We start from the raw sequence: 26273 nt of genomic DNA, 5'->3' as shown, positions 1-26273 counted from the left end.
AGTTTAGGTGGACGGCCTTGTCTTGGTAGGTTTACAATTGTGCCAGACTCCTTCCATTTATGAATGATGGCTTGAACAGTGCTCCGTGGGATGTTCAAGGCTTGGGAAATCGTTTTGTAGCCTAAGCCTGCTTTAAATGTCTCAATAACTTTATCCCTGACCTGTCTGCTGTGTTCTTTGGACTTCACGGTGTTGTTGCTCCCAATATTCTCTTAGACAACCTCTGAGGCCGTCACAGAGCAGCTGCATTTGTACTGACATTACATTACACACACATGCACTCTATTTAGTCATTAGCACTCATCAGGAAACTGACTGCACTCAGACCAAATGGGGCTGAATAATTACGCACACCCCACTTTGCAGTTATGTATTTGTAAAAAAAAAAATGTTTGGAATTATGTATGATTTTCTTTCCACTTTGGTCTTTCACATGGAATTCCAATAAAATTGATTCATGTTTGTGGCTGTAATGTGACAAAATGTGGGACAGTTCAAGGGGGCCGAATATTTTTGCAAGCCCCTGTACTTCCAACCCTTTTTAACCTTTAGTCTTACTTTTATTAGGCTGATAATACAATGAGGTTTCCATGATCCTCACTTTAATATTTACTATTCTCTTTAAGTCAAGTTTTTACTCACAATTTTTTCACTTCGTGTGCTGCCTGGGGAGTATTTTTCGATACATTCCTCATCCCTCTCTGAGGCACTTTTACCCATGTAGTTACCCATTATGAAAACAATTAGTGCCACAGACTGAATGTCTGTTCCGCAGTCACTCACACATACGCACACACTCACACAAAATAGACCTACACAGAGACCACAATGTGTCACCCCAGGTGACGAGACTCATTTGCGTATGCAACAAATTAATACATTAAGAAAAAAAAAAAAAGAGTAAAAGCTAAGGGTTAACTAAGGCAAGATAGCATCACAAAACTCAAATAAAACTAATTTCAGCTGTATACCAGGTTTAGCAAACAAAGTGAAACACTGAACAGGTTTTGATAGAGGATTTTTATGAAATACAATATAATCAAGTGTTCCTATATTTTCACATAACCAAGCCTATTGTTAAACAAAACACAATGCATTCCTTACTTCAGTGTTTGAGATGTTTGACAAGACATAATATACGATGCATTCTTTACTTCAGTGTCTGTGATGTCAGATAAGCATGAATACTGCTGTGTCGTTATTTTTCAGTTTGTGTGCAGAGGTTAGATAGCTGAGACAATGCCTAAGCTCTCCCCTTTCCGTTAAAAGAGGAAGTACGATGTAACCCATTTTGGCCTATAAATAAAGCAAGCAGCCTGTGCTCGGTGTGTGTGATTTTGCTGAGAGGCACACACCCATGCGCATGTCTTAAAACTCTCTGAGTCGGTCTGCAGTGTCTTATTTCTCTTACTTGTGAACAAATGTCTTAACCCCTGACATTTAATTGGTCCTTCGTAGCCGGAGAACTAACTGTTATTTTTAACGTCTAGTTTTCCACAGACGGTCTTCATCAATCCTGACGTCGTGTTGCCTGCGCTGGAAAAAACCTGTGCACAGTAAAGGAGAAAAACCGGGACCATTCGATCTCCGGTCAGCGTCTTATACAGGCCCCACGGCGCCAGGACCAGATGAACCGAATTCAAAACGCAGCGCCACAGTAAGGTGAATATGAAACACTGCATTCCATCTAGCGCTAAAATACGTTGATATTGAGATTTTCCTTTAAAATAGTGTGTAAACCTGGTTAGCGCCGACAGATCTCAATCCAGAAGGGATTTAAGAGACAACAGGCAAGAGCGAAATTCTAGAAATCGCTATTAAAAGTTCCGGTTGCTTTGGGAAAGCAGCTGTAACGGAACGAGTTCCGGTCGCTCTGGGAGTGGCTGCAACGGAACGGGTAGAAGGTTGCACAATGAAAATACGGAAAATCTCAATAAAAATTATAAAAGCGTGCTCTGTTTGTGTTAACAAAGAGAAGTGAGTTGTCATTTACGACCCAATACGCGGTCGAACCGCTTCTCAAGCTGTTTTCCTGTGTACACTCACGAACTGGTTGGAGTGGGAATCTAAGGTTGTGCGTCATCACGTAAAATCAATAACCGCTCTCTCAAATAGTGAGAAAGTAGAAGCCTGTTATTGATCACCTGCCCGCTCCTTTGTGCCAGAGAAGGTGTCACAGTTCTGACGTAATTAGTTTAAAATGGGTATAACTCTAAAACTAAAGTAAAATTAACAGCAGGTGAAGAGTGGTTAGAAAAAAAAACTGTTCAAATGCAGGAATAATCAGTGCAAAAAGGTGGAGAAATACAAAATAAAATATATTGCCCAGCTTGGCAAGGCAAATGCACCCCTGATTCAATAAATGCTTTAAAAGCCGCTTTGCAAAAAGAGCTATATGTGGAAAAAAAGTCAGAAGAAAAAAGCAAAACGTCTAGCAGAATGGCGTCTTTTCAAAGTGATGATGACAGACGTAGAAGACATGGAGAGGAAGGAAGTGAAACAGATGAAGCGGAAGTTTACAATATAGAACAACTGCTGCTAGGGTCAGAAGCCAAACCAACAGTTGTAATATATGTGAACGGTGTGCCGTTAAAACAATGTTTTGAGACACAGGAGCTTGTAAAACTGTTTTAACTGTAGAAGTCCCAAATGTAACATTTTCAAAAAACACTATAACTGTGAAATCAGCCTCAGGACATGTGACAAAACAGCATCTAACCGATCCCCTTTTTATGTCACATAGAGATAGTGGCTGTGGCTGCAAAAATCAGTACATTTATGACCCATCATGCCCAGATTGTATGAAATAAATAAAAGGAAATCATTCACATGAAAACCTTTCCTATAAAAAAAGAGAGATGCATAAGGTAGATTAAGGCTGTATCATTGTACAGCCAAGGAAAGTGTCCTTGACAGTCCTTGATGGATACAAAATAAAATATAATAATCTGAAGGTTGGATCTGAGATGAGGCAAACAGAAGACCAGTCTAAAAGTAGGCACAAACCTGTTCAGAGAAAAGGCAAATTTGTACAGATTGGATGAACTATAAATTATCTGTTTGCCGAGTAAGATGATCCTAACTATTAAATTAGCTCAGTAGTAGTATAGTGATATACACTAATGAAATATTGTAATATACTATTGTCATTATATAGACAGAAAAAGATGATAATAATTAATAAAAAAATATAATATTAATATTGACAAGAAGTATCTTAGCCAGTATGATGTGAGATGGACAATTGTTATGAAGTAGTCTGCATCAAGCTTAAGGTTTGCTCAAACTCAGTATAATGACATATGAAATGAAGAAAATAAAGGCAATATCTAAACCAATTAGGTGCATAGAGGCACTTAACCTGTTTGAAGACCTGTCATTTATCCTAGATAAATATTACTGAGATACAGAGCACATCTATAATAACAACTAATAAGCCAAACCCTGTAGATAATAACTAAACCTACAGGATTATGAAGCTGAATTAAATGTGTGGACACCGCTAAGTTGATGAGCATGTTACACATTTTCTTTTATTTTTATTTATTGTTTTTTAGAGCAGAGGCTGCATGCTATTAAAAGCCAACACATGCAGCTGTCTGTGAGCTCAGTTTCCCCTCACACTTCTGATTTGTTTCCGGCAGCATTTTTCTTTGTCTTTTTGTATCCTGACTCATGTATGTTTTTGTTTTTTTGATTATTTTGTTGGTTTGGAAACAAATTTGTGCCAATACTTGTGGATTACGGTGACACATAGTGATTAGGCATATGATTTACAAATGCCCAGTTTTAGAACTGCGAGCTATGAACAATGCAAAGTTTAGGGAAAAAAATATATATATATATACACAAAACAAAAACTTCAAAGTTTGAAATATGTAAGATGTGTGAATTTTTTGAAAAACTAGACATCATCCAAAAATGTCTTGAGTGAAAGTGTAATGTTGCATCTATAGAAGAAAAAAGAAGAAGAAGCATTCAGTTATTTAAAAATAGGCATTACAGACAGATACAGTTTTAGCACTGCCTGACTATAATAAGCCTTTCTACTTACATGTAGACAGAGGAGCAGGTTATATGAAGGCTGTGATAACACAGGCGTTTGGAGGAAAACAATGCTCATTAACATTCCCGGTGAAATTTAGACTCTGTTGCGTCAGGCCTGCCTGCATGTGCAAGCCTGTGTAGCCGCAGCAGAGACAGTAAAGGAGTCAGCTGCACTAAGCAGTCATATGTGCATATGAATTGCACACAGGCCAAAATATAAATATATACACTGACAGCCAGTTTGTTCTTTCAGCAGTGCATCACTTAGCAAACATTTGGCATAACGGAGGTATGGTTACCTCTACGGGTAACCCAGTGAAACACGGCAGCTTATTAAAAATCTTATTAGAAGTGATCACCTTGCCAGAACAATTGGCACTTCGCAAATGTGCAGCACATCAAAAAGACAATTTTATTGTCACAAAAGGAAATAATTTTGCAGATCAAGCAGCAAAACAGGCTGCACAACAATTGGCAGAGCTACTAGTATCCGACTGCTGCCCACAAATACCACTTAATGTTCTAAAAACCGAACAACAAGCTGCAACAATCACTGAACAAAACATGTGGCTGAAATGTGGAGCACAACTGAAAGATGACTTAATGGTCTGTGATGGAAAACCAATATTAATAGAGTCGTTACACAGGACAGCGGTTGTAGTGACACATGAAGTAAATACATGTGTCAACAGGAGGGAGATATAGTATAGATAAACAATACAATACACACTTTTACACTATAAATTTTGAAAGTTCAGCAAAATAATTTATCAGAACATGCATGGTTTGCCAAAAACACAATTAAACAGAGATTAAGAAAATGTATGGAAGAAACTAAAAGACCATGGCCTGAATGTTTGAGCTTAGTTAAGCTATGGATGAGAATAACTCAAGGAGCAAGTGGACTGACTCCGTTTGAGGTCATACATGGCAGAGCATTTCCTCTGCCAATAACTAGTGAGCCAATTAATAAATCTGCCGCAGAAACAACGATGGCAGAATGGATGATAAAACTGTTTGAGAATAAAGAAGTGATACTAAGCAATCAACTGCCGAGTGATCTATCTCCAGTCTCTTGCAGGTTGAACCCCGGTGATTGGATTCTGATTAAAGTCCTCCAGCGGAAAAACTGGAATTCTCCACGGTGGGAAGGTCCTTTCCAGGTGTTACTCACTACACCGACAGCTTGTAAGAATAGCCGAAAGACCTTCGTGGATCCATCAAAGTCACGTGAAGAAAGTGTTTACACCACAATAAGACGCCGGTTCCCCTAGCTTCCAGGTGATCTACCGGTGGAGGAAGGGCTGATTGGGTATATCCCGCCACTCCACTTCGCTGGTAGTCTACTCACCAGAAGTTTAGGTGTACCAGGTCATCCTGAAGAACAGACACATAATAAAGAGTGACCTATCCCACCAAAGAGAAGAACCAATAACAACACCAGGGACGCCTGAATAAAAACTCAACAAGATGACTGAGGAAAACAACCTGATGAATCCAGAAGAGGAACCAGCCCCAGAACCAACACCAGCCCCAGCCCCAAAGCTGTTGTGCTTGGGCGCTTGTGACTTCAAACGAAAACGACTCATCTGCCGCATATTCTGTCTGATGGCCGTCCTCTTGATGACGACGCTCTTTTGGTTGAGGCCCAGCGAAGCCCACAGGACAGAACTAACCATTCCCCGTCTTTATGGCCCCAGGAGAGAAGCAGCATCCTCTGTGCTTTTACCAAGCAACAGAGCAAGGACGCCACCCCCTGGGCCATACCAGCAACTGCAACGCAACTTATGGAGAAGTGGAATATGGAACAGTCAAAAGACACCGACGTGTAAATGGCACCTATTGGGTACAAAGTATGGCATGGCTGTGCGGACAGCGTGCATACTTTATCCTACCACCTCTCTGGTCAGGATGCTGTGCACCTATCTTCATCTCAGACCACACCTTTAAGATAACAGTGCACAGCAACGCCAGAGTTAAGCGCAACATAGAACTCCAGCCCCATGATTCAGTCTACGGATCTGACGTGCCAGATGACTTCTAACTCTGGACCGACAGCCAGAAGGTAATACACACTTTGTTTCCCTGGATCGGAGTAGGAAAGCACGCACTACAAATAGAGACTTTAGACTATCGTTTTTGACTGTTTTTGAATGCCTCCACCCGCATTAATCAAGGACAGAATGAAGAAATTGATGCAATCCGCATCACTGTCATGCAACACCGAGTGGCTTTAGACATTATTCTCGCAGAGAAAGGAGGTCTCTGCGTGTTGCTCAACACCACCTGTTGCACATACATACCTGACAATATACATTCATTAAACATGACAAATGCTTTGAATGTTCTGAAACAATTGAGAGACGCTCAGCAGCAGGACTACGTAGCCGTTAAGCAAGGCTGGTGGGACTGGTTACTGAGCGGCTCCTGGAAATCCTTAGTGATTAAAGGCCTGTTGGCCCTTTTCAGTGTGATGTTACTATTTTGCCTTTTCATCGCTTGTATTATTCCATGTCTGAGAAGCATAATGACAAACATGTTCAAGCGTATGTTAGGAAACTATGTCTTGGTCCAGAGGAATATGGAGGATCCCTATCGTCAGTATGATATGCTGAATATGGAGGAAAGAGTGGAAAATCCCTATTATAGTCTTAACAGAGCTGTTGTTTAAATACTTCACTGAATGACATGCAAGTTGAAGATGTGACTAACAAGTGACTATGCATTGATTACACCTGTGAAAAATATTAACAACAGGAGGGAATGATAGAGGATTTTTATGAAATACAATATAATCAAGTGTTCATATATTTTCACATAACCAAGCCTATTGTTAAACAAAACACAATGCATTCCTTACTTCAGTGTTTGAGATGTTTGACAAGACATGATATACGATGCATTCTTTACTTCAGTGTCTGTGATGTCAGATAAGCATGAATACTGCTATGTCGTTATTTTTCAGTTTGTGTGCAGAGGTTAGATAGCTGAGACAATGCCTAAGCTCTCCCCTTTCCGTTAAAAGAGGAAGTACGATGTAACCCATTTTGGCCTATAAATAAAGCAAGCAGCCTGTGCTCGGTGTGTGTGATTTTGCTGAGAGGCACACACCCATGCGCATGTCTTAAAACTCTCTGAGTCGGTCTGCAGTGTCTTATTTCTCTTACTTGTGAACAAATGTCTTAACCCCTGACAGGTTTAGAAAACAAAATTCAAAAGAGAGGCAGACAAAGGAGACACTGCATGTTCACTTCTGAGCAGCAGTCCCCATCGTGTGAAGAATCTTCAGCCTTTTATACCCATAGCATAGAAGAGGGCTGGCAAAGATCTCCCAGTAACCAATCATCCACGAGACCTAGTACACTTGAATTTGTATAGTAACAAAAAGGCATTCTCACTCCCAAGGCTCAGGGCCATAAGAAGGCACAAACCCGGTGAAACATAGACAACCAACTGTGCTGCAAAAGAAAACAATAATGTGCTCCCTCTGTCTTTGGCTCCCGAGGGAAGTGACCAAGGTCAAGAACTATCCTCTTCACTTGAACCCAACCAACCTCGACTGACTTCCCTGTTACTGCCCCTTTTATTGTCAACAATAAAAGAATGTACATGAATATGCAACTAAAAATGCATTTTCTGAAGAAACTGCAGTGTGAATGCTAACAGCTGAATGTTTCGAGCTGCAATGAAATAATTGCTGAATGGTAAGTTAAAAATGTTGAATGAGATGGAAAACTACAGAATTTAATAATTTTTTACCCGAAAAAAAAAGCAAAATTTCAGAACGCTGATGTGCAGAAGAAAACGTTTAAAGATAGCTGAAAATGTTTAAAATGGAGATGAGAAAAGATGAGTAATGAGAAAAGAAACTGTAGAGACAAAAAACATCTGAATGAATATTAAAAGGTCATATTCTTTGAATCACTGAATGACTAAAATGTGATCCCTCCACTTGGATCCACACAGTTTAAAAAGTTTAAATGTCTTAGCTTTTAAAGACACAGTGTTGGAAAGAGAACAACGATGGCGACAATTTGAGGGTAAAATGATGGCTGTAACACTGTGGACACAGCAGCAGTTGAAAGAGAAGTGCTTAAGATGAATCTTGGTACAGTGGCAGGCAGAGCTCGTTAAGCAGGCAGGTGTGAGCCTGGTTGCTATAGTGACCGCACCCAATGGCTCCATACACACGTACACAGACATGCGCCTCACTTTTGCTCCTTAAAATGAACAGAAAATTCAGGGCGAAACAAATCGTTCCCAAATGAAAAGTATAGGTCGTATTGACAAAATTCTTTCACCGTGAGCGGCAGCAATGTCCAGTCTACCGAATTCTCAGTTTTCATGCCTGTGGAGTTTATTATATGGACGTGGTGACAGTGGAAAGACACCATGCTCTTCTGATTTTCAAACGAACCTTCTGAGAAAGTTTAACATTAGAGTCTATGGAAGAGTTGGAGGGAGGAGGCTGTGCATTGGTGACATTTACGAAAGAACCATAACACCTAGGACAATAGTAAACACATTGGATGAAAGAGGACAGCGATGGCTACGTTTTGAGGGTAAAATCATACCTGTAGAGCAAACGCTGCGGACACAGCAGCAGTTTTAAAAAAGATTTTAAGATTAATTTTTTTGCTCCTCTCACTCTAGCAGTTGAGCTGCCTCACTCTAGCCCCAACATTCCGTCCCATACACACCCATTATAAACTCTGAAACGGGTGAAAAAACATCATGAAACTTAAACTGGAACTGAAGAAAAAGTATAATAGATATTGAAAAGATAAATACAAGTTGAATAGTTGAATGTCTTGTCTTCGTTTTAAAGTTTGAATGGAGGCTCTATGTCAATGCATGTGGAAGTAGTAAGAGTTTAAAAATGAGTAAGTTGAATGAGGATTTGAAGGGTCTCCCCATTGAAATACATGGGAAATTTTTGTTGAATAAAGTTGAATAAAATTAAAAATATAAATGTTAAAAATGAGAAAAATAGAAGCACACCATTCCAAAAGAAGAGGAATCTAATGGTGTTTGAATGGTTTTTCTAAGTTGAACGGTTTTGAAGGAGATAGTCGGCGAAAAACGTACGGAATAGGAAAAAATAATAATAAAGATTACAACAACAATACTGTGAATGCTTTTCAAGCATTCACACTAACTAGAAAGTGCATTTTCTGAAGAAACTGCAGTGTGAATGCTTGAATCTGAATGTATGCACTGAAATGAATTAATTGCTGAATTTTGAGTTAAAAATATTGAATGAGATTAAAAAAAAACAAAAAAAAAACAAATTTAACCTGAAAACAAAGGTGCTGAACTGCTAAAAGCTGAAGGTTACACAGAAGAAGGAGTTGGAAAAAAACTGAAAATGTTTTAAATGTAAATTAGAAAACCCTAAGAAATGAGAAAAGAACATTTAGAGTCAGAAAACATCTGAATGAATATTAAAAGGTCATATTCTTTGAATCACTGAATGACTCAAATGTGATCCCTCCACTTTGATCCACACAGTTTAAAAAGTTTAAATGCCTGAGCTTTGAAAGATACGGTGTTGGAAAGAGAACAATAATGGCGACAATTTCAGGGTAAAATGATGGCTGTAACACTGTGGACACAGCAGCAGTTGAAAGAGAAGTGCTTAAGATGAATCTTGGTACAGTGGCAGGCAGAGCTCGTTAAGCAGGCAGGTGTGAGCCTGGTTGCTATAGTGACCGCACCCAATGGCTCCATACACACGTACACAGACATGCGCCTCACTTTTGCTGCTTAAAATGAACAGAAAAGTCAGGCCGAAACAAATCGCTCCCAAATGAAAAGTAAAAGTCGTATTGACAAAATTCTTTCACCGTGAGTGACAGCAATGTCTAGTCTACTGAATTCTCAGTTTTCATGCCTGTGGAGTTTATTATATGGACGTGGTGACAGTGGAAAGACACCATGCTCTTCTGATTTTCAAACAAACCTTCTGAGCCATTTTAACATTAGAGTCTATGGAAGAGTTGGAGGGAGGAGGCTGTGCATTGGTGACATTTATGAAAGAACCATAACACCTAGTACAATAGTAAACACATTGGATGAAAGAGGACAGCCATGGCTACGTTTTGAGGGTAAAATCATACCTGTAGAGCAAACGCTGCGGACACAGCAGCAGTTTTAAAAAAGATTTTAAGATTATTTTTTTTGCTCCTCTCACTCTAGCAGTTGAGCTGCCTCACTCTAGCCCCAACATTCCGTCCTTTACACACCCATTATAAACTCTGAAACGGGTGAAAAAACATCATGAAACTTAAACTGGAACTGAAGAAAAAGTATAATAGATATTGAAAAGATAAATACAAGTTGAATAGTTGAATGTCTTGTCTTCGTTTTAAAGTTTGAATGGTGGCTCTATGTGAACGTATGTTGAAGTAGTAAGAGTTTAAAAATGAGTAAGTTGAATGAGAATTTGAAGGGTCTCCCCATTGAAATACATGGGAAATTTTTGTTGAATAAAGTTGAATAAAATTAAAAATATAAATGTTAAAAATGAGAAAAATACAAGCAATCATGTCCAAAAGAATAGGAATCTAATGGTGTTTGAATGGTTTTTCTAAGTTGAACGGTTTTGAAGGAGTAGGCTTTCAAAAAACGTACGGAATAGATAATAATAAAATACAACTAGAAAGTGCATTTTCTGAAGAAACTGCAGTGTGAATGCTTGAATCTGAATGTATGCACTGAAATGAATTAATTACTGAATTTAAGTTAAAAATCTTGAATGAGATTAAAAAAAAAACCCGAATTTAACCTGAAAACAAAAGTGCTGAACTGCTAAAAGCTGAAGGTTACACAGAAGAAGAAGTTGGAAAAAAGCTGAAAATGTTTTAATTGTAAATTAGAAAAACCTAAGAAATGAGAAAAGAACATTTAGAGTCAGAAAACATCTGAATGAATATTAAAAAGTCATATTCTTTGAATCACTGAATGACTAAAATGTGATCCCTCCACTTGGACCCACACAGTTTAAAAAGTTTACATCTCTGAGCTTTGAAAGACAAGATGTTGGAAAAAGAACAACGATGGCGACGTTTTGAGGGTAAAATGATGGCTTTAACACTGTGGACACAGCAGCAGTTGAAAGAGAAGTGTTTAAGATGAATCTTGGCAGAGTGGCAGGCAGAGCTCGTTAAGCAGGCAGGTGTGAGCCTGGTTGCTATAGTGACCGCACCCAATGGCTCCATACACACGCACACAGACATGCACCTCACTTTTGCTGCTTAAAATGAACAGAAAAGTCAGGCCGAAACAAATCGCTCCCAAATGAAAAGTAAAAGTCGTATTGACAAAATTCTTTCACCGTGAGCGACAGCAATGTCTAGTCTACCTAATTCTCAGTTTTCATACCTGTGGAGCTTATTATATGGACGTGGTGACAGTGTAAAAACACCATGCTCTTCTGATTTTCAAACGAACCTTCTGAGCCATTTTAACATTAGAGTCTATGGAAGAGTTGGAGGGAGGAGGCTGTGCATTGGTGACATTTATGAAAGAACCATAACACCTAGGACAATAGTAAACACATTGGATGAAAGAGGACAGCCATGGCTACGTTTTGAGGGTAAAATCATACCTGTAGAGCAAACGCTGCGGACACAGCAGCAGTTTTAAAAAAGATTTTAAGATTAATTTTTTTGCTCCTCTCACTCTAGCAGTTGAGCTGCCTCACTCTAGCCCCAACATTCCGTCCCATACACACCCATTATAAACTCTGAAACGGGTGAAAAAACATCATGAAACTTAAACTGGAACTGAAGAAAAAGTATAATAGATATTGAAAAGATAAATACAAGTTGAATAGTTGAATGTCTTGTCTTCGTTTTAAAGTTTGAATGGTGGCTCTATGTCAACGTATGTTGAAGTAGTAAGAGTTTAAAAATGAGTAAGTTGAATGAGGATTTGAAGGGTCTCCCCATTGAAATACATTATAAATTTTTGTTAAATAAAGTTGAATAAAATTAAAAATATAAATGTTAAAAATGAGAAAAGTAGAAGCATTCATGTCCAAAAGAATAGGAATCTAACGGTGTTTGAATGGTTTTTCTAAGTTGAGCGGTTTTGAAGGAGTGAAATGCCAAAAAACGTACGGAATATATAATAATAATAATAATAATAATAACTAGAAAGTGCATTTTCTGAAGAAACTGCAGTGTGAATGCTTGAATCTGAATGTATGCATTGAAATGAAATAATTACTGAATTTAAGTTAAAAATTTTGAATGAGATTTAAAAAAAAAAACCCGAATTTAACCTGAAAACAAAAGTGCTGAACTGCTAAAAGCTGAAGGTTACACAGAAGAAGAAGTTGGAAAAAAGCTGAAAATGTTTTAATTGTAAATTAGAAAAACCTAAGAAATGAGAAAAGAACATTTAGAGTCAGAAAACATCTGAAAGAATATTAAAAGGTCATATTCTTTGAATCACTGAATGACTAAAATGTGATCCCTCCACTTGGACCCACACAGTTTAAAAAGTTTACATCTCTGAGCTTTGAAAGACAAGATGTTGGAAAAAGAACAACGATGGCGACGTTTTGAGGGTAAAATGATGGCTTTAACACTGTGGACACAGCAGCAGTTGAAAGAGAAGTGTTTAAGATGAATTTTGGCAGAGTGGCAGAGAGAGCTCGTTAAGCAGGCAGGTGTGAGCCTGGTTGCTATAGTGACCGCACCCAATGGCTCCATACACACGCACACAGACATGCACCTCACTTTTGCTGCTTAAAATGAACAGAAAAGTCAGGCCGAAACAAATCGTTCCCAAATGAAAAGTAAAAGTCGTATTGACAAAATTCTTTCACCGTGAGCGACAGCAATGTCTAGTCTACCAAATTCTCAGTTTTCATGTCTGTGGAGTTTATTATATGGACATGGTGACAGTGGAAAGACACCATGCTCTTCTGATTTTCAAACGAACCTTCTGAGCCATTTTAACATTAGAGTCTATGGAACAGTTGGAGGGAGGAGGCTGTGCATTGGTGACATTTATGAAAGAACCATAACACCTAGGACAATAGTAAACACATTGGATGAAAGAGGACAGCCATGGCTACGTTTTGAGGGTAAAATCATACCTGTAGAGCAAACGCTGTGGACACAGCAGCAGTTTTAAAAAAGATTTTAAGATTAATTTTTTTGCTCCTCTCACTCTAGCAGTTGAGCTGCCTCACTCTAGCCCCAACATTCCGTCCCATACACACCCATTATAAACTCTGAAACGGGTGAAAAAACATCATGAAACTTAAACTGGAACTGAAGAAAAAGTATAATAGATATTGAAAAGATAAATACAAGTTGAATAGTTGAATGTCTTGTCTTCGTTTTAAAGTTTGAATGGTGGCTCTATGTGAACGTATGTTGAAGTAGTAAGAGTTTAAAAATTAGTAAGTTGAATGAGAATTTGAAGGGTCTCCCCATTGAAATACATGGGAAATTTTTGTTGAATAAAGTTGAATAAAATTAAAAATATAAATGTTAAAAATGAGAAAAATACAAGCAATCATGTCCAAAATAATAGGAATCTAACGATGTTTGAATGGTTTTTCTAAGTTGAACGGTTTTGAAGGAGTAGGCTTTCAAAAAACGTACGGAATAGATAAAATATAATAACTAGAAAGTGCATTTTCTGAAGAAACTGCAGTGTGAATGCTTGAATCTGAATGTATGGACTGAAATGAATTAATTGCTGAATTTTGAGTTAAAAATTTTGAATGAGATAAAAAAAAAACAAAAAAAACAACCTGAATTTAACCTGAAAACAACAGTGCTGAACTGCTAAAAGCTGAAGGTTACACAGAAGAAGAAGTTGGAAAAAAGCTGAAAATGTTTTAATTGTAAATTAGAAAAACCTAAGAAATGAGAAAAGAACATTTAGAGTCAGAAAACATCTGAAAGAATATTAAAAGGTCATATTCTTTGAATCACTGAATGACTAAAATGTGATCCCTCCACTTGGATCCACACAGTTTAAAAAGTTTACATCTCTGAGCTTTGAAAGACAAGATGTTGGAAAGAGAACAACGATGGCGACGTTTTGAGGGTAAAATGATGGCTGTAACACTGTGGAGACAGCAGCAGTTGAAAGAGAAGTGTTTAAGATGAATCTTGGCAGAGTGAGAGAGAGAGCTCGTTAAGCAGGCAGGTGTGAGCCTGGTTGCTATAGTGACTGCACCCAAGGGCTCCATACACACGTACACAGACATGCACCTCACTTTTGCTGCTTAAAATGAACAGAAAAGTCAGGCCGAAACAAATCGCTCCCAAATGAAAAGTAAAAGTCGTATTGACAAAATTCTTTCACCGTGAGCGACAGCAATGTCTAGTCTACCTAATTCTCAGTTTTCATGCCTGTGGAGCTTATTATATGGACGTGGTGACAGTGGAAAGACACCATGCTCTTCTGATTTTCAAACCAACCTTCTGAGCCATTTTAACATTAGAGTCTATGGAAGAGTTGGAGGGAGGAGGCTGTGCATTGGTGACATTTATGAAAGAACCATAACACCTAGGACAATAGTAAACACATTGGATGAAAGAGGACAGCCATGGCTACGTTTTGAGGGTAAAATCATACCTGTAGAGCAAACGCTGCGGACACAGCAGCAGTTTTAAAAAAGATTTTAAGATTAATTTTTTTGCTCCTCTCACTCTAGCAGTTGAGCTGCCTCACTCTAGCCCCAACATTCCGTCCCATACACACCCATTATAAACTCTGAAACGGGTGAAAAAACATCATGAAACTTAAACTGGAACTGAAGAAAAAGTATAATAGATATTGAAAAGATAAATACAAGTTGAATAGTTGAATGTCTTGTCTTCGTTTTAAAGTTTGAATGGTGGCTCTATGTCAATGTATGTGGAAGTAGTAAGAGTTTAAAAATGAGTAAGTTGAATGAGAATTTGAAGGGTCTCCCCATTGAAATACATGGGAAATTTTTGTTGAATAAAGTTGAATAAAATTAAAAATATAAATGTTAAAAATATGAAAAATAGAAGCAGTCATGTCCAAAATAATAGGAATCTAACGATGTTTGAATGGTTTTTCTAAGTTGAACGGTTTTGAAGGAGTAGGCTTTCAAAAAACGTACGGAAAAATAATAAAATATAATAATAAAGATTAGAAGAACAATACTGTGAATGCTTTTCAAGCATTCACACTAATAAAGATTAGAAGAACAATACTGTGAATGCTTTTCAAGCATTCACACTAACTAGAAAGTGCATTTTCTGAAGAAACTGCAGTGTGAATGCTTGAATCTGAATGTATGCACTGAAATGAATTAATTACTGAATTTAAGTTAAAAATCTTGAATGAGATTAAAAAAAAACAACAAAAAAAACCGAATTTAACCTGAAAACAAAGGTGCTGAACTGCTAAAAGCTGAAGGTTACACAGAAGAAGGAGTTGGAAAAAAACTGAAAATGTTTTAAATGTAAATTAGAAAACCCTAAGAAATGAGAAAAGAACATTTAGAGTCAGAAAACATCTGAATGAATATTAAAAGGTCATATTCTTTGAATCACTGAATGACTCAAATGTGATCCCTCCACTTTGATCCACACAGTTTAAAAAGTTTAAATGCCTGAGCTTTGAAAGACACGGTGTTGGAAAGAGAACAATAATGGCGACAATTTGAGGGTAAAATGATGGCTGTAACACTGTGGACACAGCAGCAGTTGAAAGAGAAGTGCTTAAGATGAATCTTGGTACAGTGGCAGGCAGAGCTCGTTAAGCAGGCAGGTGTGAGCCTGGTTGCTATAGTGACCGCACCCAATGGCTCCATACACACGTACACAGACATGCGCCTCACTTTTGCTCCTTAAAATGAACAGAAAAGTCAGGCCGAAACAAATCGTTCCCAAATGAAAAGTAAAAGTCGTATTGACAAAATTCTTTCACCGTGAGCGACAGCAGCTTCTAGTCTACTGAATTCTCAGTTTTCATGCCTGTGGAGTTTATTATATGGACGTGGTGACAGTGGAAAGACACCATGCTCTTCTGATTTTCAAACGAACCTTCTGAGCCATTTTAACATTAGAGTCTATGGAAGAGTTGGAGGGAGGAGGCTGTGCATTGGTGACATTTATGAAAGAACCATAACACCTAGGACAATAGTAAACACATTGGATGAAAGAGGACAGCCATGGCTACGTTTTGAGGGTAAAATCATACCTGTAGAGCAAACGCTGCGGACACAGCAGCAGTTTTAAAAAAGATTTTAAGATTAATTTTTTTGCTCCTCTCACTCTAGCAGTTGAGCTGCCTCACTCTAGCCCCAACATTCCGTCCCATACACACCCATTATAAACTTTGAAACGGGTGAAAAAACATCATGAAACTTAAACTGGAACTGAAGAAAAAGTATAATAGATATTGAAAAGATAAATACAAGTTGAATAGTTGAATGTCTTGTCTTCGTTTTAAAGTTTGAATGGTGGCTCTATGTCAATGTATGTGGAAGTAGTAAGAGTTTAAAAATGAGTAAGTTGAATGAGGATTTGAAGGTTCTCCCCATTGAAATACATTATAAATTTTTGTTGAATAAAGTTGAATAAAATTAAAAATATAAATGTTAAAAATATGAAAAATAGAAGCAGTGTTGTCCAAAAGAATAGGAATCTAACGGTGTTTGAATGGTTTTTCTAAGTTGAACGGTTTTGAAGGAGTAGGATTACAAAAAACGTACGGAATACAGAATAAACTAGAAAGTGCATTTTCTGAAGAAACTGCAGTGTGAATGCTTGAATCTGAATGTATGCACTGAAATGAATTAATTGCTGAATTTTGAGTTAAAAATATTGAATGAGATTAAAAAAAAAACAAAAAAAAAAACGAATTTAACCTGAAAACAAAGGTGCTGAACTGCTAAAAGCTGAAGGTTACACAGAAGGAGGAGTTGGAAAAAAACTGAAAATGTTTTAAATGTAAATTAGAAAACCCTAAGAAATGAGAAAAGAACATTTAGAGTCAGAAAACATCTGAATGAATATTAAAAGGTCATATTCTTTGAATCACTGAATGACTCAAATGTGATCCCTCCACTTTGATCCACACAGTTTAAAAAGTTTAAATGTCTGAGCTTTGAAAGACAAGATGTTGGAAAGAGAACAACGATGGCGACGTTTTGAGGGTAAAATGATGGCTTTAACACTGTGGACACAGCAGCAGTTGAAAGAGAAGTGTTTAAGATTAATCTTGGCAGAGTGGCAGGCAGAGCTCGTTAAGCAGGCAGGTGTGAGCCTGGTTGCTATAGTGACCGCACCCAATGGCTCCATACACACGTACACAGACATGCGCCTCACTTTTGCTGCTTAAAATGAACAGAAAAGTCAGGCCGAAACAAATCGTTCCCAAATGAAAAGTAAAAGTCGTACTGACAAAATTCTTTCACCGTGAGCGACAGCCATGTCTAGTCTACCAAATTCTCAGTTTTCATGCCTGTGGAGTTTATTATATGGACGTGGTGACAGTGTAAAGACACCATGCTCTTCTGATTTTCAAACGAACCTTCTGAGCCATTTTAACATTAGAGTCTATGGAAGAGTTGGAGGGAGGAGGCTGTGCATTGGTGACATTTATGAAAGAACCATAACACCTATGACAATAGTAAACACATTGGATGAAAGAGGACAGCGATGGCTACGTTTTGAGGGTAAAATGGCGGCTGTAGAGCAAACGCTGTGGACACAGCAGCAGTTTTAAAAAAGATTTTAAGATTAATTTTTTTGCTCCTCTCACTCTAGCAGTTGAGCTGCCTCACTCTAGCCCCAACATTCCGTCCCATACACACCCATTATAAATTTTGAAACGGGTGAAAAAACATCATGAAACTTAAACTGGAACTGAAGAAAAAGTATAATAGATATTGAAAAGATAAATACAAGTTGAATAGTTGAATGTCTTGTCTTCGTTTTAAAGTTTGAATGGTGGCTCTATGTCAATGTATGTGGAAGTAGTAAGAGTTTAAAAATGAGTAAGTTGAATGAGAATTTGAAGGGTCTCCCCATTGAAATACATGGGAAATTTTTGTTGAATAAAGTTGAATAAAATTAAAAATATAAATGTTAAAAATGAGAAAAATAGAAGCAGTCATGTCCAAAATAATAGGAATCTAACGATGTTTGAATGGTTTTTCTAAGTTGAACGGTTTTGAAGGAGTAGGCTTTCAAAAAACGTACGGAATAAGAAAATATAATAATAACTAGAAAGTGCATTTTCTGAAGAAACTGCAGTGTGAATGCTTGAATCTGAATGTATGCACTGAAATGAATTAATTGCTGAATTTTGAGTTAAAAATATTGAATGAGATTAAAAAAAAACAAAAAAAAAAACGAATTTAACCTGAAAACAAAGGTGCTGAACTGCTAAAAGCTGAACGTTACACAGAAGAAGAAGTTGGAAAAAAACTGAAAATGTTTTAAATGTAAATTAGAAAACCCTAAGAAATGAGAAAAGAACATTTAGAGTCAGAAAACATCTGAATGAATATTAAAAGGTCATATTCTTTGAATCACTGAATGACTAAAATCTGATCCCTCTGCTTGGATCCACACAGTTTAAAAAATGTAAAAGTCTGAGCTTTGAAAAACAGTGTTTGAAAGAGAACAACGATGGCGACGTTTTGAGGGTAAAATGATGGCTTTAACACTGTGGACACAGCAGCAGTTGAAAGAGAAGTGCTTAAGATGAATCTTGGTACAGTGGCAGGCAGAGCTCGTTAAGCAGGCAGGTGTGAGCCTGGTTGCTATAGTGACTGCACCCAATGGCTCCATACACACGTACACAGACATGCGCCTCACTTTTGCTGCTTAAAATGAACAGAAAAGTCAGGCCCAAACAAATCGCTCCCAAGTGAAAAGTATAGGTCGTATTGACGAAATTCTTTCACCGTGAGCGGCAGCAATGTCCAGTCTACTGAATTCTCAGTTTTCATGCCTGTGGAGTTTATTATATGGACGTGGTGACAGTGGAAAGACACCATGCTCGTCTGATTTTCAAACGAACCTTCTGAGCCATTTTAACATTAGAGTCTATGGAAGAGTTGGAGGGAGGAGGCTGTGCATTGGTGACATTTACGAAAGAACCATAACACCTAGGACAATAGTAAACACATTGGATGAAAGAGGACAGCGATGGCTACGTTTTGAGGGTAAAATCATACCTGTAGAGCAAACGCTGCGGACACAGCAGCAGTTTTAAAAAAGATTTTAAGATTAATTTTTTTGCTCCTCTCACTCTAGCAGTTGAGCTGCCTCACTCTAGCCCCAACATTCCGTCCCATACACACCCATTATAAACTCTGAAATGGGTGAAAAAACATCATGAAACTTAAACTGGAACTGAAGAAAAAGTATAATAGATATTGAAAAGATAAATACAAGTTGAATAGTTGAATGTCTTGTCTTCGTTTTAAAGTTTGAATGGTGGCTCTATGTCAATGTATGTGGAAGTAGTAAGAGTTTAAAAATGAGTAAGTTGAATGAGAATTTGAAGGGTCTCCCCATTGAAATACATGGGAAATTTTTGTTGAATAAAGTTGAATAAAATTAAAAATATAAATGTTAAAAATGAGAAAAATAGAAGCAGTCATGTCCAAAATAATAGGAATCTAACGATGTTTGAATGGTTTTTCTAAGTTGAACGGTTTTGAAGGAGTAGGCTTTCAAAAAACGTACGGAATAAGAAAATATAATAATAATAAAGATTAGAAGAACAATACTGTGAATGCTTTTCAAGCATTCACACTAATAAAGATTAGAAGAACAATACTGTGAATGCTTTTCAAGCATTCACACTAAATATAACTAGAAAGTGCATTTTCTGAAGAAACTGCAGTGTGAATGCTTGAATCTGAATGTATGCACTGAAATGAATTAATTGCTGAATTTTGAGTTAAAAATATTGAATGAGTTTAAAAAAAAACAACAAAAAAAACCCGAATTTAACCTGAAAACAAAGGTGCTGAACTGCTAAAAGCTGAAGGTTACACAGAAGAAGGAGTTGGAAAAAAACTGAAAATGTTTTAATTGTAAATTAGAAAACCCTAAGAAATGAGAAAGGAACATTTAGAGTCAGAAAACATCTGAATGAATATTAAAAGGTCATATTCTTTGAATCACTGAATGACTAAAATGTGATCCCTCCACTTGGATCCACACAGTTTAAAAAGTTTACATCTCTGAGCTTTGAAAGACAAGATGTTGGAAAGAGAACAACGTTTTGAGGGTAAAATGATGGCTGTAACACTGTGGACACAGCAGCAGTTGAAAGAGAAGTGTTTAAGATGAATCTTGGCAGAGTGAGAGAGAGAGCTCGTTAAGCAGGCAGGTGTGAGCCTGGTTGCTATAGTGACCGCACCCAATGGCTCCATACACACGTACACAGACATGCGCCTCACTTTTGCTGCTTAAAATGAACAGAAAAGTCAGGCCGAAACAAATCGCTCCCAAATGAAAAGTAAAAGTCGTATTGACAAAATTCTTTCACCGTGAGCGACAGCAATGTCTAGTCTACCTAATTCTCAGTTTTCATGCCTGTGGAGCTTATTATATGGACGTGGTGACAGTGGAAAGACACCATGCTCTTCTGATTTTCAAACGAACCTTCTGAGCCATTTTAACATTAGAGTCTATGGAAGAGTTGGAGGGAGGAGGCTGTGCATTGGTGACATTTATGAAAGAACCATAACACCTAGTACAATAGTAAACACATTGGATGAAAGAGGACAGCGATGGCTACGTTTTGAGGGTAAAATCATACCTGTAGAGCAAACGCTGCAGACACAGCAGCAGTTTTAAAAAAGATTTTAAGATTAATTTTTTTGCTCCTCTCACTCTAGCAGTTGAGCTGCCTCACTCTAGCCCCAACATTCCGTCCCATACACACCCATTATAAACTCTGAAACGGGTGAAAAAACATCATGAAACTTAAACTGGAACTGAAGAAAAAGTATAATAGATATTGAAAAGATAAATACAAGTTGAATAGTTGAATGTCTTGTCTTCGTTTTAAAGTTTGAATGGTGGCTCTATGTCAATGTATGTGGAAGTAGTAAGAGTTTAAAAATGAGTAAGTTGAATGAGAATTTGAAGGGTCTCCCCATTGAAATACATTATAAATTTTTGTTGAATAAAGTTGAATAAAATTAAAAATATAAATGTTAAAAATGAGAAAATTAGAAGCAGTCATGTCCAAAATAATAGGAATCTAACGATGTTTGAATGGTTTTTCTAAGTTGAACGGTTTTGAAGGAGTAGGCTTTCAAAAAACGTACGGAAAAATAATAAAATATAACTAGAAAGTGCATTTTCTGAAGAAACTGCAGTGTGAATGCTTGAATCTGAATGTATGCACTGAAATGAATTAATTGCTGAATTTTAAGTTAAAAATTTTGAATGAGATGAAAAATACAGAAATTTGTACCCGGAAAAAAAAGTGCTGAACTGCTAAAAGCTGAAAACCACACAGAAGAAGTTGGAAAATAGCTGATAATGTTTCAAATGTAAAAGAGAAAAATCTAAGAAATGAGAAAAGTAATTTAGACTAAAAACAAAAAAGAAAACATCTGAAGGAATATTAAAAGGTCATATTCTTTGAATCACTGAATGACTCAAATGTTATCCCTCCACTTTGATCCACACAGTTTAAAAAGTTTAAATGTCTGAGCTTTGAAAGACACAGTGTTGGGAAGAGAACAATGATGGCGACGTTTTGAGGGTAAAATGATGGCTGTAACACTCTGGACACAGCAGCAGTTGAAAGAGAAGTGTTTAAGATGAATCTTGGCACAGAGTGAGAGAGAGCTCGTTAAGCAGGCAGGTGTGAGCCTGGTTGCTATAGTGACCGCACCCAATGGCTCCATACACACGACACAGACATGCGCCTCACTTTTGCTGCTTAAAATGAACAGAAAAGTCAGGCCCAAACAAATCGCTCCCAAGTGAAAAGTATAGGTCGTATTGACGAAATTCTTTCACCGTGAGCGGCAGCAATGTCCAGTCTACTGAATTCTCAGTTTTCATGCCTGTGGAGTTTATTATATGGACGTGGTGACAGTGGAAAGACACCATGCTCTTCTGATTTTCAAACGAACCTTCTGAGCCATTTTAACATTAGAGTCTATGGAAGAGTTGGAGGGAGGAGGCTGTGCATTGGTGACATTTACGAAAGAACCATAACACCTAGGACAATAGTAAACACATTGGATGAAAGAGGACAGCGATGGCTACGTTTTGAGGGTAAAATCATACCTGTAGAGCAAACGCTGCGGACACAGCAGCAGTTTTAAAAAAGATTTTAAGATTAATTTTTTTGCTCCTCTCACTCTAGCAGTTGAGCTGCCTCACTCTAGCCCCAACATTCCGTCCCATACACACCCATTATAAACTCTGAAACGGGTGAAAAAACATCATGAAACTTAAACTGGAACTGAAGAAAAAGTATAATAGATATTGAAAAGATAAATACAAGTTGAATAGTTGAATGTCTTGTCTTCGTTTTAAAGTTTGAATGGTGGCTCTATGTCAACGTATGTTGAAGTAGTAAGAGTTTAAAAATGAGTAAGTTGAATGAGAATTTGAAGGGTCTCCCCATTGAAATACATGGGAAATTTTTGTTGAATAAAGTTGAATAAAATTAAAAATATAAATGTTAAAAATGAGAAAAATACAAGCAATGTTGTCCAAAATAATAGGAATCTAACGATGTTTGAATGGTTTTTCTAAGTTGAACGGTTTTGAAGGAGTAGGCTTTCAAAAAACGTACGGAAAAATAAAATATAATAATAAAGATTAGAAGAACAATACTGTGAATGCTTTTCAAGCATTCACACTAATAATAATAAAGATTAGAAGAACAATACTGTGAATGCTTTTCAAGCATTCACACTAATAATAATAAAGATTAGAATAACAATACTGTGAATGCTTTTCAAGCATTCACACTAATAATAACTAGAAAGTGCATTTTCTGAAGAAACTGCAGTGTGAATGCTTGAATCTGAATGTATGCACTGAAATGAATTAATTGCTGAATTTTAAGTTAAAAATGTTGAATGAGATGAAAAATACAGAAATTTGTACCCGGAAAAAAAAAGTGCTGAATTGCTAAAAGCTGAAAACCACACAGAAGAAGTTGGAAAATAGCTGAAAATGTTTTAAATGTAAATGAGAAAAATCTAAGAAATGAGAAAAGTAATTTAGACTAAAAACAAAAAAGAAAACATCTGAAGGAATATTAAAAGGTCCTATTATTTGAATCATTAAATGACTAAAATGTGATCCCTCCACTTGGACCCACACAGTTTAAAAAGTTTACATCTCTGAGCTTTGAAAGATACGGTGTTGGAAAGAGAACAATAATGGCGACAATTTGAGGGTAAAATGATGGCTGTAACACTGTGGACACAGCAGCAGTTGAAAGAGAAGTGCTTAAGATGAATCTTGGTACAGTGGCAGGCAGAGCTCGTTAAGCAGGCAGGTGTGAGCCTGGTTGCTATAGTGACCGCACCCAATGGCTCCATACACACGTACACAGACATGCGCCTCACTTTTGCTGCTTAAAATGAACAGAAAAGTCAGGCCGAAACAAATCGTTCCGAAATGAAAAGTAAAAGTCGTATTGACAAAATTCTTTCACCGTGAGCGACAGCAGCTTCTAGTCTACTGAATTCTCAGTTTTCATGCCTGTGGAGTTTATTATATGGACGTGGTGACAGTGGAAAGACACCATGCTCTTCTGATTTTCAAACGAACCTTTTGAGCCATTTTAACATTAGAGTCTATGGAAGAGTTGGAGGGAGGAGGCTGTGCATTGGTGACATTTATGAAAGAACCATAACACCTAGTACAATAGTAAACACATTGGATGAAAGAGGACAGCGATGGCTACGTTTTGAGGGTAAAATCATACCTGTAGAGCAAACGCTGCGGACACAGCAGCAGTTTTAAAAAAGATTTTAAGATTAATTTTTTTGCTCCTCTCACTCTAGCAGTTGAGCTGTCTCACTCTAGCCCCAACATTCCGTCCCATACACACCCATTATAAATTTTGAAACGGGTGAAAAAACATCATGAAACTTAAACTGGAACTGAAGAAAAAGTATAATAGATATTGAAAAGATAAATACAAGTTGAATAGTTGAATGTCTTGTCTTCGTTTTAAAGTTTGAATGGTGGCTCTATGTCAATGTATGTGGAAGTAGTAAGAGTTTAAAAATGAGTAAGTTGAATGAGAATTTGAAGGGTCTCCCCATTGAAATACATGGGAAATTTTTGTTGAATAAAGTTGAATAAAATTAAAAATATAAATGTTAAAAATGAGAAAAATAGAAGCAGTCATGTCCAAAATAATAGGAATCTAACGATGTTTGAATGATTTTTCTAAGTTGAACGGTTTTGAAGGAGTAGGCTTTCAAAAAACGTACGGAAGAATAAAATAGAATAAAGATTAGAAGAACAATACTGTGAATGCTTTTCAAGCATTCACACTAATAATAAAGATTAGAAGAACAATACTGTGAATGCTTTTCAAGCATTCACACTAATAAAGATTACAACAACAATACTGTGAATGCTTTTCAAGCATTCACACTAATAACTAGAAAAATTTGCATTTCCTGCGAAAATGCAGTGTGGATGCTTAAAGCTGAAGCTGTATGCAAAAAGTAGCTGAAAAAGCTGAAAAGTTGCAGAAATTGTAAAAACTTTGCAGAATCAAAAGAACTTTGCTAAAATGGAATAACTTAGCAGAACTGCAATATCTTAGAGGAAACATAATACTTGGCAGAAATACAATAGCATAGCAGAATTTAGCAGAAATATTGTAACTTACCAGAAACATGATAACTTCTCAAGAATACAAGAATTTAGGAGAAATAGTATAAGATAACAGAAAGAATATATTTAGCCAAAAATACTTAAACATTACAGAAACACTATGATTTAGAAAAATAGTACAACAGAGCAGAAATATTGTGATTTACCAGAGACACTGTGATGAACTATGAATATTGTAATTTTAAATTAAGACTATGTTTTAGCACAAATATTATAATTTGGCAGAAATACTATAATTTAGCAGAAATACTATATTAAGCACAAATCCTATAAAAAGCAGAAATACTATATTAGGCACAAATAGCATAAAAAGCAGAAATACTATAATTTAGCAGAAATACTATGTTAGGCACAAATCTTATAAAAAGAATAAATACTATAATTTAGCAGAAATACTATATTATGCACAAATCTTATGAAAAGCAGAAATAGTATGATGTAGCAGAAATACTGTATTTAGCACAAGTACTGAAAAGTACCAGAAATAGTATGATTTAGCAGAATAGTAATAACTTACAAAATTACAAATATGGAGGCATATTGAAACACAAATGCACAGAGGGACACACAAACACAGGCTCTAATCCAGTCAACCAGTCTAACTATATTCAATTTAAATCCTACAATGACATGCTGCCAAATAAGGGCAGGGTCCTCTCTCTCCCACTAAACACACACACACACACACACACACACACACACACACACACACACACACACACAGACAGACACAGAGGGAGAGAGCTGCCGAATTTAAATCCACCAATCAGAGTGGCTGTTTACGTTTTCCCGCCAAAACAGGTGCATCTTTTTACACACGCAGCACAGAGAGGCACAGGATTATTGCAGCCTATTTCTCATAGTGAGGACTCCCCACAAACAAATGACCATAATTTCCTAACCGTAGGGGCTAGAACGGTCATTCTTAAACCGTTTTGTTCAGAAGAGATGGGGGAATCTTCCAGTGTTAACAATTTATCATTAAAATGTGAATTTTTAGAGATATACGACATGGATGACTAGTTGACTTAGAAGCCACGAATTCCCCAATATGCAAATTTGAATGCCTGAGGCCACATATATGATTGGCTGCCGGGGGAAGCCGTGCAGGCCCTGATTTGTGGATTTGAATTCCTCAGCCCTCAGATATGATTGGCTGGCTTAGAAGCCATGAAGGCCCCAATATGCAAATTTGAATGCCTCAGGACACATATATGATTGGCTGGGAAACCGTGCAGGCCCTGATTTGAAAATTTGAATGTCTAAGTCCTCACAGAGGATTGGCTGCCTGGGGACCTGGCAGAAATATATAGAAATACTATGATTAAGCATAAATACTACATTTAGTAGAAATAC

At 37.1% G+C, this 26273-nt stretch overlaps 1 protein-coding gene and 1 pseudogene across 1 annotated transcript in view; both read left to right on the top strand.

Annotated features, from left to right (window-relative positions):
* LOC147310783 (uncharacterized) overlaps window positions 1-7180 on the top strand; it is a 62665-nt gene extending 55485 nt beyond the window's left edge. Inside the window, exon 10 of the mRNA XM_086267049.1 lies at window positions 5129-7180. Within this exon, the coding sequence (XP_086123175.1) occupies window positions 5129-5143 (15 nt within the window). The 3' untranslated portion in view covers window positions 5144-7180. The remainder of the gene's footprint in view (window positions 1-5128) is intronic.
* Window positions 5738-7180, top strand: LOC147310782 (endogenous retrovirus group PABLB member 1 Env polyprotein-like; annotated as a pseudogene).
* Window positions 7181-26273: the final 19093 nt, after the last annotated feature.

The sequence above is a fragment of the Aulonocara sp. 'chitande type north' Nkhata Bay genome, linkage group LG16, assembly GCF_057382095.1.
Source record: "Aulonocara sp. 'chitande type north' Nkhata Bay isolate Kocher_YH1m ecotype deep benthic linkage group LG16, A_spYH_male_GT1.1, whole genome shotgun sequence".
NCBI classification, from domain to species: Eukaryota; Metazoa; Chordata; class Actinopteri; order Cichliformes; family Cichlidae; genus Aulonocara; species Aulonocara sp. 'chitande type north' Nkhata Bay.
The sequence above is the reverse complement of the archived record's forward strand: the minus strand, read 5'-3'. Positions and strand labels throughout refer to the sequence as shown.